Source organism: Tachysurus fulvidraco, chromosome 21 (genome assembly GCF_022655615.1).
Source record: "Tachysurus fulvidraco isolate hzauxx_2018 chromosome 21, HZAU_PFXX_2.0, whole genome shotgun sequence".
In the NCBI taxonomy this organism is placed as follows: domain Eukaryota; kingdom Metazoa; phylum Chordata; class Actinopteri; order Siluriformes; family Bagridae; genus Tachysurus; species Tachysurus fulvidraco.
Genome location: NC_062538.1, coordinates 22,879,319 through 22,894,318, shown reverse-complemented (window position 1 = coordinate 22,894,318; position 15,000 = coordinate 22,879,319). Strand labels below are relative to the sequence as shown.

The following is a 15,000-nucleotide window of genomic DNA, read 5'->3' as shown; positions in this document are numbered from 1 at the left end:
TTTGGCTCAAAGTTCTAAAAAAACTAACAATAACTTGGGTATTAAAACAACAAATTCATATAAAACAAGAAAATGTTTAACCATTTACAGTATTCTAAATTATGAAAATGTGAAATAAATTATGTTTTATCTTCTGTGACAGTGAAAAAGCCATGTCACGTCAACTACCCATCTGTGTTGTGTTCTTTAATAATTGCACTGTCCATGGCACGGACCTGACTCCCAGGTCACTGCTGGTTATTTATGCTCTATATAATGGTGTATGTGAAAAATAAAAATCTTTAAAAAAAAAAAAAAAAAGGGAAGTCAAACTTGGTGACTTCCTCTCTGTGTACCATGGGCTAAGAAAAGCTGTTTGGTGTTTTTCAAGGCTGTGTAATAGCAGATGAAAAGACCGACTGATTAATGAACAGTACAGCAGCCTAGAACTGAATTGTAAAGTGTCAGAGCCAATGACATGCAGTTAGCATCTAACCAGAGGTGCATAGACGGCTTATTTACAAGTGGCAGTGTAATAACGAAGGGCATGAGGTTATACAGAAGGTGTAGTAATATGTACATGTAACTGAGTAAGGGTAAATATGGTGTGGTTTTTATACAAGTGTGATACATATGATACCTTCTGTTCAGGTTATGATTTACAGACAGTGGTTTTGGTTTGATTTGTAATGTGCACTTATTTGCAGAGCAGCAACTTATTATATAGGAACCCTGTTGTCTGTAATGTGAAAGAGACTTCTTTTTCTTTCTTTGTTTGTTTGTTTGTTCATTCTGCCATTTTTGGGGTTTAAATGGGGTTTAAAAATCCGAACGAAAAGTAAATGTAAAATATAAAGCAAGCTCAAATTCGACTTTAATGGTAAGAACGTGACGCTGCCCACAAAGAGGCGTGTAGTGTGTAGTGTGTAGTGTGTAGTGTGTAGTGTGTAGTGTGTGTGGCGTTAAAACGACCATTAATACACGTACCACAGGGTTTCTCACACACACACACACACACACACACACACACACACACACACACACACACACACACACACACACACACACACCATTTGGGCCATTCTTTGTGATGCTACTTGTAAATATTGTAAAATAAACCTTGTCATATTTGCAAAGAAACACACTGTAGTGGTTACACGTAATGTTAAGGTTTCTCCTCATCCCCTGGTGGGACGATGGGGTTACATAATATTCATATAAAGCTAATGTTAATAACGTTATAATGTTAACGTAAAGCTAATGTTAATAACGTTATAATGTTAATGTAAATGTAAACTCACCGTTGTAGCAGCTTATGTCGTTGTTGTCTTTAAGTTTCAAGTCAAGTGTAGATTTACCTCACACACCTTTAACACATAGAAGTGGGAGGAGCTTAGAAACACCCATCAGATCTGATTGGCCGTCACCAGAAACGGTTACAACGAAAAAAACATGGACTTGGATCTTTTTTTATTTTTAATGATGAAAAACGACAAACACAAAATATACATTTTGTTCAACGTCATACAAACAAGAGGTATCAGTCACATTGGTTACCAGAAAAGAAAGGACAAAAAATGGATTCTTTTAAAATATCACGTTTTCTGAGCTTTTTTGTTTTTTACATTTTCCAAAAGATTCCAGAATAACTGTATGACTGTGTAACTGTGTGACTGTGTAACTGTATAACTGTGTGACTGTGTAACTGTATAACTATGTAACTGTGTGACTGTGTGACTGTGTAACTGTATAACTGTGTGACTGTGTAACTGTATAACTGTGTGACTGTGTAACTGTGTGACTGTGTAACTGTATAACTCACTTATTAAATGGGACAGATCTGGTTTACAAAGGGACCACTTTGTTTTGTGTAGATGATAAACATGAACTTGGATCCTTGGCTGGTTTAGTCAAGTGAAAATGTCTAGTGATGGCCGGTTCGTGAACGAATCGTTCTTTTGAACCGGTTCTTTTTAGTAAACTGGATGAACCGGTTCACCAAATCGGACTGATTCGTTCTAAACAGTTCGCGTCTTGAGTCAGCGCTGATCCACAAGTTACTAAAGTTACACACTTTCGGTCGTCTGACAGTCTGTCTGACTCTAAATAAACTAATATCCCGGAGTTATATGTAACTCCTGTACACTGAACTGAGAACTGTTGTGCTGACAGAACTGTGAGCGCGAGCTGTTGATACTGCGCATGCGTGAATTACTGAACCGATACAGCGAATCATCAGTACACTGAACCGATACAGCGAATCATCAGTACACTGAACTGAGAACTGTTTCGGACGCGTCCGACAGACTGTTGATGCTGCGCATGCGTGAATCCTCAGAGCAAATTATACATATTGGGATATGCATAGTAACTAGTCATAAGCTATTAAACATTTTTATAAAAAAAATCAATATATGTCACTCAATATATGTCAGTTAATTTTACTATTGACTGTTGTGCAGTTTAGTCTGTATTTTTATATGCCGCTTTTTGTAAGTTGATGAAGATTAGTTTATTAACTTTATATCTTTAAGGCAAGTAAAACATCCACGTTTGCACATAAATGCCTTTACTGCGTGTTTTAGTTGCAAAACTTAAATGTAAGAAACGTATTTAACTAAAGTTATGATTACAAAGAACTTTTCGAATGTGTTAAATTGATTGTGTTAATATCTGCCGGCAGCGGGATGATGGAATTTGCGTCATTACGTCATTGTGAATGACGTCATTACGTCAGGACGTAAAAGAACTGGTGAACTGGATTTTTGAACTGGTTCATTAAATCGAACTGTCCGAAAGAACCGAAAGAACCGAACTTCCCATCACTAAAAATGTCACACTCTGGCCCCTGCAACAGGTCACGCCCCTGGCACCAGGTAACGCCCTTGCAACAGGTCACGCCCCTGGCACCAGGTAACGCCCCTGACACCAGGTAACGCCCCTAGCAGCGAGAAGAGACAATAGATGACAATTAAATCGTGATTTCTTTCATTTATTTAAAATAATTATATCTTTGTGTAATTTAATAAGGACTGTAGCTCAGTTCTAATAAAATATCAGTAAATTTACTATGAGGGAATTCAGAGCCGTCCGTATAATGAGTGGCATAAAGGAGATCACTGCCACTATACAGTGTGTATTTTATAAACACAATGATCTGTTTTATTATATTTATACTAGTAATAATAATGAAAACATTCATTGTGTAATAATTGTGTATTTCTGCTTTTTTGCTGTATTTCTACATTTTTTTTACATGTTTAGAAATTAGTTCTCAGTATGTGCTGAGGTTTAAACAAGTACAAGGCTGCACACACACACACACACACACACACACACACACACACACACACACACACACACAAACACACACAGACACACACACATACAGACACACACGCACACGCACACGCACACACACACACACACACACACACACACACACACACACACACACACACACAAACACCTTACTGTGCAGTTTTAAAGCTGTGAAGTGTGGTTCTGCTGACCAGCTGCTGAGTCCAGTTTTTGTGCATTGTGCGTGTGTGTGAGAGAGTCTGTCGGTGTGTGTGTGGGGGGGGGTGTGGGGGGGGAGTGTTAAAGGAGAACAACGTGAGATATTTAAATTTAAATTTAAATGTGAAATTTAAATTTAAATGTGACAGCATTATGACAGAAACATTAAATTTTCTCCACAACTGTAAATTTAGAAGAATTCTTTAGTTTTGTGGCATATACATTACAGCATATTGAAATTCTTTTTTCACATATCCCAACTTTGGAGGTGAGTTAAGGGCCTTACTCAAGGGCCCAACTGCAGCAGCTTGGCAGTTCTGGGGCTTGTGCCCCAATCCACTGATCAACAACCCAGAGGCTTAACTGCTTGAGCCACTACTGGCCCCTAAGAAGCTGAGAAAGAACCTTTTAATATTAACATTAATATAAATATTATTATTGACAAACAGATAAATACACTGTTGTTCTTCCCTAAAGTCTGAAGCGATTTAGTAGCAGGATAATTACTTCGACTGCCCCGGCAACATTAAACTGAATATGTTTATAAAGACACAATGTTCTACAGGTAACATCATCACTACAGTTGTGTCATCTGCAAACGTATATTGTTTATACAATATATAGGTGGATGTGTCTGTGGTGGTGTAGGCACTGGTGTAGAGTGAGTACAGGAGGGGTGAGAGAATACACCCCTGTGGTACTCCAGAGCTGATTGTTTGGGGTATTAGAACTTACAGAATCTTCCCTCCCAGTAGGAATGTAGATGATTTACTGGAGGTGTTAGAGGGAACGTTCATCTGGATGGAGATCATGTGTGAAGTATAAACCAGACTGTTTATGTGTCTGTATCCCAGCCCACTGACACAACACTCCTCACTACACTGACCATCTGTTTGTTAGTGTTATATACAGAACATTTAAAACAAATGAGAGGTCAAGTTTGGGGACAAATCCTCCGTGCCCATTTGGTTCGTTTAAACAAACGCATTGCTTTAAAGGCTAATGGATGAAGTTCAGAGGTCTGAGGCCTCCATGTATGGCCACAGCAAGAGCGCGCTGACGTCATCGCGCGGTCGGTGTGTGGCGTGGCTTGGTGAACGTAACGTAACGTAACGTAACGGGCGCGTTCACGTCATCTCCGTCGCTGCTGCGTGCGCGCCCCCGGGCGGCTGTCGCGTGGTGCTGTTCGCTGAGGGCAGAATCAGGCCGAGAGCTTCACCACGGCGGGATTTATTTATTTTTTTTAACCAAATTTTACATGTTTTACTGAGTGTCCGCTATCGTGTGGCTCAGAGTAAAGCCGAGTGGAGCGGAGAGGAGCAGGAGTGAAGGAAGAAACGCAGAAAACAGGCACTTTTTGTGGTTTAAGTTGAAGAGCACGTTGAAGTTGTGGGATTGAGACACGGAGACATGGCCACCCAGGTGGAGACGCTCCTGCACACCTCCAACAGCACCCCGCTCACCCCGGACCTCACCCCGGAGCCCGGCTCCAAGCAGGCCGAGGACGACACCGTGGAGGACAAGAAGGAGCTCAGAGAGGCGCCTCCGCCCAAAGTCAACCCCTGGACCAAGAAGCCCAACTCGGTCACTGTGAACGGACAGACGGCGCCCGGTGAGCTGCACCAACACTGGGCTCTGTTTAACACACAAAAACGGATGAGGGAGTGTTTATCATGCAGCTGTCACATCTCCGCTAGCATGCTAACGCAGCTAACAGCTAAACACACAGCTAATGCGCTAATGCTAGCACGTCTATCAGTCCACGTTTTAGCATTTTATTCAGATCATCATTAGTTAACCTGCTGTTTAAATTAGTGTGTGTGTGTGTGTGTGTGTGTGCGCGCGCGTGTGAGAAACCCTGTGGTACGTGTATTAATGGTCGTTTTAACGCCACACACACTACACACTACACGCCTCTTTGTGGGAAGCGTCACGTTCTTACCATTAAAGTCGAATTTGAGCTTGTTTTATATTTTACTTTTCGTTCGGATTTTTAAACCCCATTAATATCACGTTGTCTAGCGTGCTGGCTAACTGGGTAATGCTAATGGGTGCTAACTGCTAATTCAGGCTTTTCTCGTGCTGTGTGTTAACAATGGCGGACGGGCCGACACACATGCTAACACATGCTAAACTACCCTTATGCTAACACATGCTATACAACCCACAGGCTAACACATGCTAAACTACCACATGCTAATTCGGCTAAACTACACACATGATGTTTAAATGTATTTTATTTCCCCATGCTTTACTTATTGTGTGCTTTCACGAGCACAGTCATTTTTCCTATTTAGTTGAAGCCTTGAGGATGTTCAGGGTTATTAGCCTTGCACAAGTACCCGGATGAACTCCACGTGTTTCTCTCCACGGCTGGTTTGAGACCAGGGTTATTCAGCAAAGTCGCCATCTTTCGCAGCAGTGTTAATTTCCCCATATGTCTGTTTAGTTTTATATTGGGTTTGGTACATCTTGGTAAGAACAGTTTAAAAGCCAAACCTAGTACTAACTGATTGGCCTGTAGCTTTTATATCCGTTATGATGAGCGGGTTCACAGTGGTGTGTGTGTGTGTGTGTGTGTGTGTGTGTGTGTGTGTGTGTGTGTTAACGGTGGAAATGACCAAAACGTTTGTATATGTACAACACACACACTGAACTTGTTTCAGACACGAGACCGAGCAAAAATACTCACAATTAGGGATGATGACACTTTAACACGTGTGTGTGTATTCTCTGTGCTGATCTTTGCTCAGTTAAACATCTGCCAAACACACACAGATTAATAGTTTGCTCAGTAATCTGGAATATTTGTGCTGTTACTACTGGTGATGTTCAGCGCACTACTGCTGAATCATCAGAAGGTGTTGATTCTCTACAGTGTTCAGCTCTGACACCAGTGTAGCTGTACATCACATCTTTATATTAATACACTTATGTTTCTATAGTAACAGCTCATTCACAGTGATGTGTTCAGAGGCAGAAATGGATTTATAAAGTGTGTGTAATCGGTGATAAGTGAGATGTTTGTCACATACGGAAGGAGTCTCCAGTGTGTGTGTGTGTGTGTGTGTGTGTGTGTGTGATGTGTATGAAGGAGACTCCAGCGTGTGTGTGTGTATGATGTGTATGAAGGAGTCTCCAGTGTGTGTGTGTATAAAGGAGTCTCCAGTGTGTGTGTGTGTGTATGAAGGAGTCTCCAGTGTGAGCTCTGTGTCTCAGTCAGAGGTGAAGCTGTAAAGTTCTCCACATCTTCAGGACAGACGAGTTTACACTTCTGTGTGTTTCTCAGGAACACGAATACACACTTGTAGTTTTTGGTCTTAACCAAACTGTGAAGAGAGAAGAGTGAGAGTCTGGGGAGGAAACACCGTTTATAGCAGTTATAATGTGAGAGACAACAGGAACAAACTTTTACTGATCATTAAATGGACAAAAATTTGACCTTGTTCTTTAATAAATAATATTGACTTTGTTGCTCAGTGTTGTGAGTGAAATAAGACACTCGGTGATGTGAAGGTGGAGGACAATATTCATCACCCTGTTGTGTGTTATTGATTACGGCGTCCAGGCCAAAAGCTTCTGCAGTGACAGAAATTTTGTTTAGCAAATCTTGCTGCGTTCACATTGTTTCTACATTATTGTGCAGCGATCAGATGCATCGTAAATAATTACAAAAAACTTTATTGGCCAAAAAAAATGAAGTTTTCCCCAAATAAAGTGTCATAAAATGATCAGCTAACATCATTTCTCTGATCATATCAGCACATTTGAAGTGTCATTAAGCAACTTGTCAGATGAGAGAAGTGCTTCCAGTCATCGTGTTCATGTAAGCAATGGTTACCTCCAGAGAAAGACGTCATTGTTAGCATCAAAAACTTCAAACAGGGGTTCGACTGCAGTGAAGAAGGCGTCAGGACATCGCAGCGTGTCCAACAAGTGACCGGATCTTCTCCTGAGAGTCAGCTGTGGAATCGTGGGAGTGCATCTTCACACACAGTGACACCAAGACTTTCGGACAACGATCCGGTGTCAAGAAAGAAGCCACTTCTGTACCAGAAAAACATGAAGAACAGACTGACATTCTGCAGGAAGGACAAGGACTGGACACCAGAAGACTGGTGCAGAAAAGGTGAACGTTACAGTCCTGTATCGTGCCAACGGTGAAGCGTCCTGAGACCGTCCATGTGTGGAGCTGTTTTAACCAAGACTGTGGGATAACTCTCATTGTTCCTGAAACACTGCCATAAATAAAGAATGGTATCAAAACGGATCTCGATCCCAGAGAACCTGTGGGCAAGCCTCAAAAAAGTCGAGTGGACAAGCAGAAGCCCACAGATTGTGTTCACTCTGAGCATAAGGCACGAATGGATGGCCATTAGGAGCGAATATCCAGCCTTCCAGAGTGAATTGTAAGTGTTCTAAAGAACAACGGTCAGCTCTATAAATATGGCCTGCATATATTCCCTAAATATAATGTTTTTACCAAGAAAAACCTTTTAAAACTTATGGAATGATTTACGGTTTTATGGTATAGAGTAGAAATGTGAAAAATATCAAACATTCAAAACACACAATTTATATCACTGTCAACTTTTGGCCATGACTGTACACACACACACACACACACACACTAAACTGTGTGTATGTCGTGTGCTCATGAGTCTAAACATACTAAAGAAACGAACCCACGGTCTCAGGTTGTCATCGTCGCTGGACACGGACGCATCCACAGACGAGTGCAGGAGTCTCACATGGTTAAAGGAGCTTCTTGAGAATAACCTTAAGAGCAGATTGTCAAGCTGTCATGAAGGAGAACTGCAGAAAACACCAACATGGCCAAGAGGTTTATCTGCATTGTGTCAGAGGTAGAGCTGAAGCTCCGTGATCTTGTTCTTCTACATCAGATCTAAGTCTTGGGTCGTAATCTGGGTTGTGATTTAAAGCTGCAGAGCTTTTCAGTCAGAAACAGTACGTTGTTATTACGCTGCTCCACACTGTTATAACATGTTATTAGGGTGAACTGGGTTGGGGTTAGGGTTAGGGTTGGTATGTCCAGGGGCTGTGACGAAGCTCTGTGGCAGAAGAGCTCGGCTGTGCTGCAGATACACACCATAATGCTGATTTATTTATTTTTAGATGTAAATGTTTTAAATAAACTACAGCAGTGATCCCCAACCCCCAGGACATGGACCAAATGTTACCATTGTAATGTTAACATTAGCATTAATTATTCCCATGTTATTTACTGTGGTGTATTTCTCTCGGGTTTGTGTGACTTTCCATGGACGAGAGGTTAACCGGGAGCTGAGAGACGTCACCTAAAGCCGCACCGATACCGCGCATGCGCAAAATATCATGATATGGGGCCGGGTTTAGGTGACGTCTGGAGCTGAGCGGCTGCGAGCGGCAGTGGTGTTGTAGCTTTGGTGGAGAGAGAAGGAGTGTATCGCTCTTCTCTCTGTTCACCGGTACTTTGTCATGTTTAACAGTGCTTGGTGTACGTGTATATTGTGTTTGCTCAAATTTAACCCACAAATTAGCAACAATGAGCCGAAACAGACGTCGTTAGAAAGTTAGAAACTCTGCCGGTGTTCTGGATTAAAGTCATGGCGGAATACCCTGAGATTGTCACCACAGCACTTACATCACTATCGTCATGTCCGACATGCTATCTGTGTGAAGCGGGGATTTCTGCAGTGACGGCAACGGAATAAACTGGACATAAGCGACACACTTCGGGTGTCATTGTCTCCTGTTACCCCAGATGGAACCGTCTCGTTGTAAAGAAACAAGCTCAGGGTTCTCATTGGTTTAGTGTTGTAGTGAGTTAAAAAGGCAAGTTTAAATACAATTAAAGTAAATTTATTCATTTTTATTCATTCACTCCTGAATTTAATTGTATAGCCACCCACCCCCACCCCCAGTGGGCCGCGGTAAAATGATTAAATATTGACCGGTCCGCAGCGAAAAAAAGGTTGGGGACCAGTGGGCTACATGTAAATAAAGTCTGTAGTGACTGTGAACAAGTCTGTGTACAAAGACCTCGTAGTTTCACCTGTATGATGACCTGATGCCTGTCTGCCTTCACACATGTACAGCTGATCATCCACCAGCCTCCTGAAGAGTGTGTGTGTGTGTGTGTGGAGAGAAAGAGGGAGAGATCAGTTGAATCATCCACCCAGTTCTCTTTATCTCTGTGTGTGTGTATGGGCTGGGCAGATCTGGTGTTCACTGATGTGTGTGTGTGTGTGTGTGTGTGTGTTGCATTGCTAGACCCTGTGTAGGTGGTGTATGTAGAGAGAGTAAATTAATACATTGTGATCTGAATTGATCTTATAAATAGGTGGTCACTTTAACCCTCATTAGTGACCAGTGTGGAGGTGAGATTACTGAACCCTGAGGAACACCTCTGTTAATGAAACTCCAGAGAGCTCCCCCGACACGTCGCGGCTCCCCCCAACCCGAACCCTCCCCCCCGACACGTCGCGGCTCCCCCCCAACACGTCGCAGCTTTGAGTTGTACCATGTTGTGGTTTAAGTTAGATGTGTAGAAGATAAAATATCTCTTCAGCAGTGATTATGATCAGAGACATTTTCAGCAAATGAACAGTAGATTCTGTAATTGATAAACAGAGTTGAGGTCAAAAGTCTGACTTTTTTTTTTTCTTTTCGATTGTTTACATCACGGCTTATATTTATATAGATTTCAGATACACATTGGTTACAAAATAGACCTTCCATCTGCACCACGTTTAGTAATTATAATGTGCTTGTACACACACACACACAAACACACACACACACTTCTGTACAACATTGAGCCTCAGACTAGCTGTAATGGAGTAATACTGTGATGTCACACTCGACCCCTAGGGTTATTGTTATATAATCATTATTGTCTTCGGTCAAGTGTTTATTAACTCTTACAGATATTTAAATACAAATATTAGTCTGCAGTCACATGACATGAGAAATTAGATAACAAATGGCAGTTTTATGGCGACTAAACGACTTAGTGCTTATTGAGTAAGTGTGTAAAGAAATTCTTCATTAACCTCAGCTGTGTGAAGTCGTCACTGTGACACGGTGTGTATTAATAAAGGGTTTTAAACTTTTATCATGTTTGTTTTTTCAGAACAAACTGGACCAGCGAAAGTTGTGAGAGCAGGAAACCCTCGAACCAGGAGAGGAGGAAAGGTAGCGCGCGCACACACACACACACACACACACACACACTCAACACTGTGTTGGCAGAAGTCTTGTGTAATTATGTCCAAGCTAGAGATACCATCATTCAGCCCATGGAAGTTGGTAAATGTTACTGTGTATATTGAGCCTGTGTAAGTTGTGTGTATTAAAGTAAGTGTGTGTGTGTAAGGTTGGAGATTTTGGAGATGCAACCAACTGGCCGACACCCGGAGAAATTGCCACCAAGGAAGTGCAGGTCAGTCTATAAAGGCAGTGAGGAACATGTATAGTGTACACTGTGTGTCCTTTATACAAAGTGTTCTACACTGGTGTGTGTTTGTGTTTAGGGCTGTAAGAAAGCAGCAGTGAAAAGGGAGTCGAAAGAGAAGAGGGACAGTGAGGAGACTAAAGAGAACCAGAAGACCAAATCAGATGATTCAGGAGAGGAGAAGAACAGAGAGGAAGATGCGCACAAGAACAGCGCTCACAGGAGGAAAGGTGTGTGTGTGTCTGTGTGTGTGTCTGTCTGTCTGTGTCTGTCTGTCTGTGTCTGTCTGTCTGTGTGTGTGTCTGTCTGTCTGTCTGTGTGTGTGTCTGTCTGTGTGTGTTTGTACATTATAAGTGTTTTTGACACCTGACATTGTTGTCATTACTTTCACTATAAACAGGAAATAAACATAAGTGGGTTCCTCTGATGATTGAGGTGAAGTCTGAGGGACCACGAGAGCGCTCGGCCTCCAGGAACAACGCACGACAAGGTGAAACTCCCAGAATGCACCCCAACAACAGGAATGACCTCAGAGGTAAGACCTCATGTACATGTGTTGTGTTTTGTGCTGGTTCTAATGACGTTGTGTTCAGTAACACTAAGTCCAATACTGCTCTGTGTGTGTGTGTGTGTGTGTGTGTGTGTGTGTAGACTGGCACAGTGGGAAGTACGAGCGTGATCAGTTCAGAGACGATCATGACGAGGTTTCAAGTGTGAAGAGTGAGGGAGCACCGTTTAGAGGAGGGTTCAGAGGACGAGGAAGAGGACGGGGACGAGGAAGGGGACGAGGACGGGGAGGACGAGGTTTGTGGTTGTTGGATATTTTAGAACACACACACACACACACACTCGATGTGAGCTACAGAGTTATATAAAGTGTTGAACAGTAATGAGTGAATTGTGGCTGTGATATAAGGTGAATGTGTGTTTGTTCCCCTGTAGGTCACTATGACCATCAGTACAGCTACAAGTATGAGGGCAAAGACGGTGTGTATGACCCCAAGTACACACAGTCGGTCACCTATTATTATGACAGCATGAGTAGCACTGAGATGTACGGTGTGGACCAGGACCTGCTCAAGGAGTACATCAAGAGACAGATGTGAGTAACAACACGGGGCACGCCCAACAACGCCGGGCACGCCCAACAACGCCGGGCACGCCCAACAACGCCGGGCACGCCCAACAACGCCGGGCACGCCCAACAACGCCGGGCACGCCCAACAACACGGGGCACGCCCAACAACACGGGGCACGCCCAACAACACGGGGCACGCCCAACAACACGGGGCACGCCCAACAACACGGGGCACGCCCAACAACACGGGGCACGCCCAACAACACGGGGCACGCCCAACAACACGGGGCACGCCCAACAACACGGGGCACGCCCAACAACACGGGGCACGCCCAACAACACGGGGCACGCCCAACAACACGGGGCACGCCCAACAACACGGGGCACGCCCAACAACACGGGGCACGCCCAACAACACGGGGCACGCCCAACAACACGGGGCACGCCCAACAACACGGGGCACGCCCAACAACACGGGGCACGCCCAACAACACGGGGCACACTAGAGATGAACCAATCAGCTCAAACATCACCCCAATCTGCTGCTTCACATAAATCTGCCCCCCTTCACCCCCACTGCTGTGTCTAAAACACGGCGCTGCACTAAACCAGCGTTCACTCGTATGCACCGGGTTCTGACAAGCCGCTGCAGCCGTGGGAGTTGATCTGGTTTCTTCCAGAAAGAAAGTAGTTAATTCTGTATTCTTTAGTAAAAAATTCTGTAGTTAATGTCATTATCATTATTACATCATTAATGACGTCATCCTTCTGCGACCCACCTGAAATTAATCAAAATCTCATTGTTTTTATTAGCGACTTGCAGATTACCCTCAGTGTCCGAAGATATAACTGTGAACCGCTCATCTGTATACACACTGTGATATGTGGATATTTTAACGTGTGTGTGTGTGTGTGTGGGGACACAGTGAGTACTACTTCAGCATGGAGAATCTGGAGCGAGACTTTTTTCTCCGGAGAAAAATGGATGACAAAGGCTTCCTGCCTGTAGCTCTGATTGCGAGCTTCCACCGTGTTCAAGCTCTGACCACTGACGTCCACCTCATCACAGAGGTAACACCTTCATCACCTTCATCAGTCATGTTCACCTTCATCTCAGACAAGAATACAAGCAAGAGAGCATGTTTGTGTTTAATTTCAGGCTCTAAAGGACAGTAAGGTGGTGGAGATTATTGATATGAAGATCCGATGTAGAGAGGAACCAGAGAAATGGCCTCTTCCTGGTTTAACTCTTCTTGAACACGTGCACACAGACTTCGCCCAGCTCATACACTGTCCTGAGTTTGTCCCCCGACACACGGCCGACACCCCTCACACAGGTACGGCCTGAACACGACCCTCACGCTTCACTCACTGTGTGTAATAGCTGACAATGTGTGTGTCGCTGTGTGTGCAGGTTCTCCTCGTGTGCCGTCTACAGCTGAGCAGAAGCTGGACGAGGTGTGTAACCTGAAGACCATGCCCAAGGGTTTATCAGCAAGTCTCCCTGACCTCGACTCAGAGTGTTGGATCGAAGTGAAGAAAAGGCCACGCCCCTCTCCGGCCAGACCGAAGGTGTGTTTGTGCACTACACGGTGCTCTTTAATATAGAATATAAGATGCCGGATGTTTTATCATATGGTTTAAAAATATAAAACCTGGGAACAGAACATAATATTTAGACCAAAAACACACTATACAGCCTATAGCGCCCTCGCAAGGCCATTTTGACCCTTTTTTTGTTTTGCCAGAAGCTGGAGGACCATCGGAGTGCCCTTTCTACAGGGGATCAGGATGAACCGGAGGAATTGGACTTCTTGTTTGATGAGGAGATGGAGGCGATGGATGGCCGGCGTAACACCTTCACCGAGTGGACAGACGACGAGTCAGATGGAGAAATTGATGACCAGGATGTCAACAAGATTCTGATTGTGACTCAGACGCCGCCGTACCTGCGTAAACACCCCGGGGGCGACCGGACGGGCAACCACGTCTCCCGCTCCAAACTCACTAATGAGCTTGTTAAGGTCATTAATGATGGCCTGTTCTACTACGAACAGGACTTATGGCAAGACACGTATGAGCCAGAGTACGCCACCATCAAGGTAATCATCATCAGTATGAGCTGAACATCAACCTCCTAAACATGACCTCAGTGCTGTAGAACATCTCTCTGTAAAGCAGCATGAACACTCCAGAGTACAGAGCTGTTTTAGAACAAGCTGAACACCACGGGTTCAGTGTGAGTGCTGGAACACCATCCAGACCAACACAGTTACAGCAGAATGTACACGTGTGCACATTTACACTCTGGAGCCTTTAGTGTTGCTGTTCTGGATGTGGCTGGATCTCTTTGTGCAGCTGTTCATTGTTCGTGTGTGTTATAAAGATTTACCCCCCTGTTGGGGGCAGAGTTTAGTCTTAGAGTTTAGAGGGGGAAATGGACATGCACACACACGGGGTGAGATTTTATATGTAAGGGCTATGGGTTTTAGACCTGCTCCTGTGTGTGTGTGTGTGTGTGTAGTTACTGTATACAGTGTTCTTATTATATGCTTGTGTGTATGTGCAGCAGGAGGTGGAGAACTTTAAGAAGGTTCACCTAATCAGCCGTGAGCAATTTGACTGTTTGACCCCCGAACCCCCCATCGACCCCAACCAGGAAGTGCCCCCCTGCCCACCCCGGCCACAACACAGTGAGTCACTTTGTTGTTATCTTCTGCTGTTGTGTAACCAAGCGCTGTGTGTGTGTGTGTGTGTGTGTGTGTGTGTGTGTGTGTGTGTGTGTGTGTGTGTGTGTGTCACTGACCCATCTGTGTATCGTTTATAGTTCCTACAGATGATCTGGCGAATAAACTCTTCGGCGCTCCGGAACGCTCCATGATTGCGCGCTCTCTGCCCACCGCTGTGCCCGACTCTCCGGGATACAGAGCACCACACACACCTCACACACCCCGTACGCCCCGCTGCA

General features: G+C 44.0%; 2 protein-coding genes across 5 annotated transcripts in view; one reads left to right on the top strand and one right to left on the bottom strand.

The window, feature by feature from the left end:
• The window catches only part of zgc:56585 (uncharacterized protein LOC393297 homolog), a 7,559-nt gene extending 4,023 nt beyond the window's left edge, over positions 1–3,536 (bottom strand). Inside the window, exons 1-2 of the mRNA XM_027168840.2 lie at positions 3,454–3,536; positions 1,281–1,346 (exon numbers count right to left, since the gene is read on the bottom strand). The gene's annotated coding sequence lies outside the window, so the exon portion shown is untranslated. The remainder of the gene's footprint in view (positions 1–1,280; positions 1,347–3,453) is intronic.
• A 1,094-nt stretch (positions 3,537–4,630) lies between these two features.
• larp1 (La ribonucleoprotein 1, translational regulator) overlaps positions 4,631–15,000 on the top strand; it is a 14,594-nt gene continuing 4,224 nt past the window's right edge. For 2 of the 4 annotated variants that reach the window (XM_047805755.1, XM_047805756.1), the window contains exons 1-13: positions 4,631–5,110; positions 10,634–10,695; positions 10,877–10,942; positions 11,034–11,184; positions 11,355–11,489; positions 11,606–11,758; positions 11,897–12,056; positions 12,959–13,103; positions 13,192–13,369; positions 13,447–13,604; positions 13,781–14,134; positions 14,602–14,725; positions 14,860–15,000. The exon at positions 14,860–15,000 is cut by the window's right edge and continues 65 nt beyond it. In XM_047805755.1, the coding sequence (XP_047661711.1) occupies positions 4,909–5,110; positions 10,634–10,695; positions 10,877–10,942; positions 11,034–11,184; positions 11,355–11,489; positions 11,606–11,758; positions 11,897–12,056; positions 12,959–13,103; positions 13,192–13,369; positions 13,447–13,604; positions 13,781–14,134; positions 14,602–14,725; positions 14,860–15,000 (2,029 nt within the window). In that variant the 5' untranslated portion in view covers positions 4,631–4,908. The remainder of the gene's footprint in view (positions 5,111–10,633; positions 10,696–10,876; positions 10,943–11,033; positions 11,185–11,354; positions 11,490–11,605; positions 11,759–11,896; positions 12,057–12,958; positions 13,104–13,191; positions 13,370–13,446; positions 13,605–13,780; positions 14,135–14,601; positions 14,726–14,859) is intronic. The other 2 variants (XM_027168837.2, XM_027168836.2) reach the window with 2 other exon arrangements.